The 2,831-nt window shown below is 58.2% G+C and overlaps 1 protein-coding gene across 1 annotated transcript; it reads right to left on the minus strand.

Annotated features, from left to right (window-relative positions):
* Window positions 1–1,031: 1,031 nt before the first annotated feature.
* PNMA6A (PNMA family member 6A) lies at window positions 1,032–2,387 on the minus strand. Its single transcript, XM_017500914.2, is given in 5 exon segments — window positions 1,032–1,148; window positions 1,319–1,662; window positions 1,665–1,926; window positions 1,928–2,050; window positions 2,052–2,387. Coding segments are annotated over 5 exon segments (1,182 nt in total).
* Between the last annotated feature and the right edge of the window lie 444 nt (window positions 2,388–2,831).

A 2,831-nucleotide genomic window follows, 5' to 3' on the forward strand; every position in this document is an offset into this window, starting at 1 on the left:
AGTTGCACAAGTTGTTAAAATATTCTGGATACAAGTCCTTTGATATATGTGCTGGGAATACTTTTTACCAATTGTGTCTTTCTTATACATATTCTTAATGAAATGGTGTCCATTTATAAGCAGACGGGTTTAATTATAATGAAGTCCACTGCATCCTTTGTTTCTTTTTACAATGACTGCTTTCTAGGTCCCGTCTAAGATATCTTTCATTGTCCCACATTTACAAACATATTGACCTATGTTTTCTTCTAGAACCTCTGTAGTTATAGCTTTTGCATTTAGGTCTTAGAATGTACCTACATTGGTTGGGCACAGTGGCTCACACCTGTAATCCAAGCACTTTGGAAGGCCAAGGCAGGAGGATTGCTTGAGCCCAGGAGTTTGAGACCAGCCTTAGCCTCAAAAAAAAAAAAAAAAAAATTCCGCGGGTGTGGTAGTGCATGCCTATTATCCTGGTTACTTGGGAGGTGGAGGTGGAAAGATTGCTTGAGCCCAGGAGATTGAGCCTGTGCTCCAGCCTGGGTGACAGAGCCAACTCCTGTCTCAAAGAAAAAAAAAAGAATGTACTTAATAAGTTATTGGTGTAAGGTCAGATACATTTGAAAAGACTTTCCTTTTGACATTGATTTTATTTAGAGTGTTGGTCAAAAAATGTTTGACTTTGTACCTGTGGGTCTGTAACGGGACTCCTCTGCAAATGTAGGGAAGGCTGCTGATCTGGGGCTCCCTCCTACCGTGTGTTTGATCTGACCCAGAAGTACGCGAAGTTAGCCGTCCTCAGAAAAGGAGGTAGTTTGGATTTGGAATCAAACCTGGTCATCTGAGTCAACGGGAAGGGCTGGTGGTGGACGCCAGGGCCCCTTGGGGGGAAGTGAGGGGGCCCTGATCCCATTGTGGGGTGAGGGACCTGCCCAGGCTCTGCCTCTGCCTGCCTCCAGGGTGCTGCTCCCGGAGAGGAGAGGAGGCCCCGGGGCCCTCAGAGCCTATTTAACCGGGGAGGGCGCATGCTGGCCTGCCTCCTAGGCCCCATCCTAGTTATCTGACTCCTCCAGGATGGGCTTGAGCCCCTCTTGGAGGGGGTCCTTCACCTCCTGGCCTCCTGTCTGGACGAAGCCCGCTAGCCCCCAGCCAGGACCTCTTGGGGCCGCCTGGACAGCACTGCCCATCTGGGCTGGGGAGGGGGCCCCGGGGGCTTGGTGAGCCCTGTCCGACCTAGACCTGCGAGGATTTCGGGGGCAGGATCCTGGTTGTCCTCTTCCTGGAGCTCCTCCACCTCCTCCTCCTCCTTCTCCTCCTCCTCCTTCTCCTCCTTGTCCACCTTTTCACCCTCCACTTTAGTGCTGGCTCTGGCACCAGCCTAGGCACCAGCCCAGGCACCCACCCATTCCTGTGTCTGGGCTCTCATGCTCCTGTCTAGACTGGCCTCCCATGCCTCAGACTCCCGAACGAGCCCTGGCATCTCCAGGAAACTTGGAGACCTCCCGGCCATTCTCAGCTTCCTCAGTGCTTTATCCAGAGGCTCAGTAAGGCTGGCTCTGGTGAGCATCTGCCTCAGGCGCACACGGTCAGCAGATGCTCTGGCCAGGGCCCCCCTCTCCATGGCCTTCTGCAGGAGAACTTCCAGCCACAAGGTGACAGCCAGGACAGGCTGGCCTGACTGTGCTGAGCGGTCAGACACTTCGCCCAGCTGATTGGGGGCAGGGGGTGGGGCTCATTGTCTCCAAACACCTGGACCAGGGCCGTCAGACAGTCCTGAGCCGCCGACCTGGTGGGGTTCTCTGCCAGGAGTGTGTGCACAAGCTGCAGTTCGGTCCCACGCAAGCCTTCCAGCAGCCTCCTCCTCCTCTCCCTTTCCAAGACCCCCTGCCACACGTGCAGCATGTCGGTGGTTTGGTCTAACCAGACCTCAAAGGACTCCTTCCCGGGGGGCTGCCTGGTCCCTTCCAGAAAACACGCCCAGGCTCTGGGACCTCAGGGTCTCCACCCAGGGCTGGACCGCCTGACTGACAGGTCGGAGCCAGCACACCCTGCATAGCCCCACACCCAGGGCCCAGGGCACCCGCCACACTCTCCACCATCTGCCCCTGTCGCTGCGGGAAGTGGAACACACGACCAAGAAACTCCTCGCCTGAGCAACGGGGCACACAGACCGCGTTCCACGGGCCCCCAGTGCCAGGGACTTCCCTGGGGACCAAAGCATAGCTGACGTCCCCTTCGAGCCTGACCAGGGCCGTGATGACATTATCCTCCTCTCGAAACACTTTGCCTAGCACCGTTAAGCGTCCCATAGGCCACAGGGCAGCCTCAAGGGACTCTTGGAATTCGGCATCATCACAGTCCTCCGGGATGCCCAGGATGAGTAGACCCCTGCGAGCGTTGACGCCCATCCAACTGCGCCAGGCCTGCAGCATCGCCGTCACCATGCCGGCAACCCTGGCCAGGGCCGGGCTGATACCAGGGCCAGGAGAGGGTTCCCTGCACGGACCACGGGGACACGGGGCGGCGGGGGCGTAATGGGGAAGAGTTGAGGTGGGAGCCTTGGACTGGGGGGGAACAGCCTAAGTCTCCACAGCCTGTGAATGCGAGCAGGCGAGACCGAGGTCAATGCCCACCCCTCCCCACTCCCACGCCCATGTCCACCTCCACGCCCTCCTACCCTGGCGGCAGCCAGGCCCCCCCCCGCCCCGCCCCCCCCCCAGGGGTCCCTGCTGGTCTCAGCCCCTTCTACTCGCTGCCCCCGGGCCCTGGACCCCTGCCTGGCAGGCTGCTTCAGATCTGTTGGGACGGGCAGGCAAGGGGCTGTGGAGTCTCCCGGGACCCAGTGTCCCGTC

Source organism: Cebus imitator, unplaced genomic scaffold (genome assembly GCF_001604975.1).
Source record: "Cebus imitator isolate Cc_AM_T3 unplaced genomic scaffold, Cebus_imitator-1.0 Scaffold273, whole genome shotgun sequence".
Classification (NCBI taxonomy): Eukaryota; Metazoa; Chordata; class Mammalia; order Primates; family Cebidae; genus Cebus; species Cebus imitator.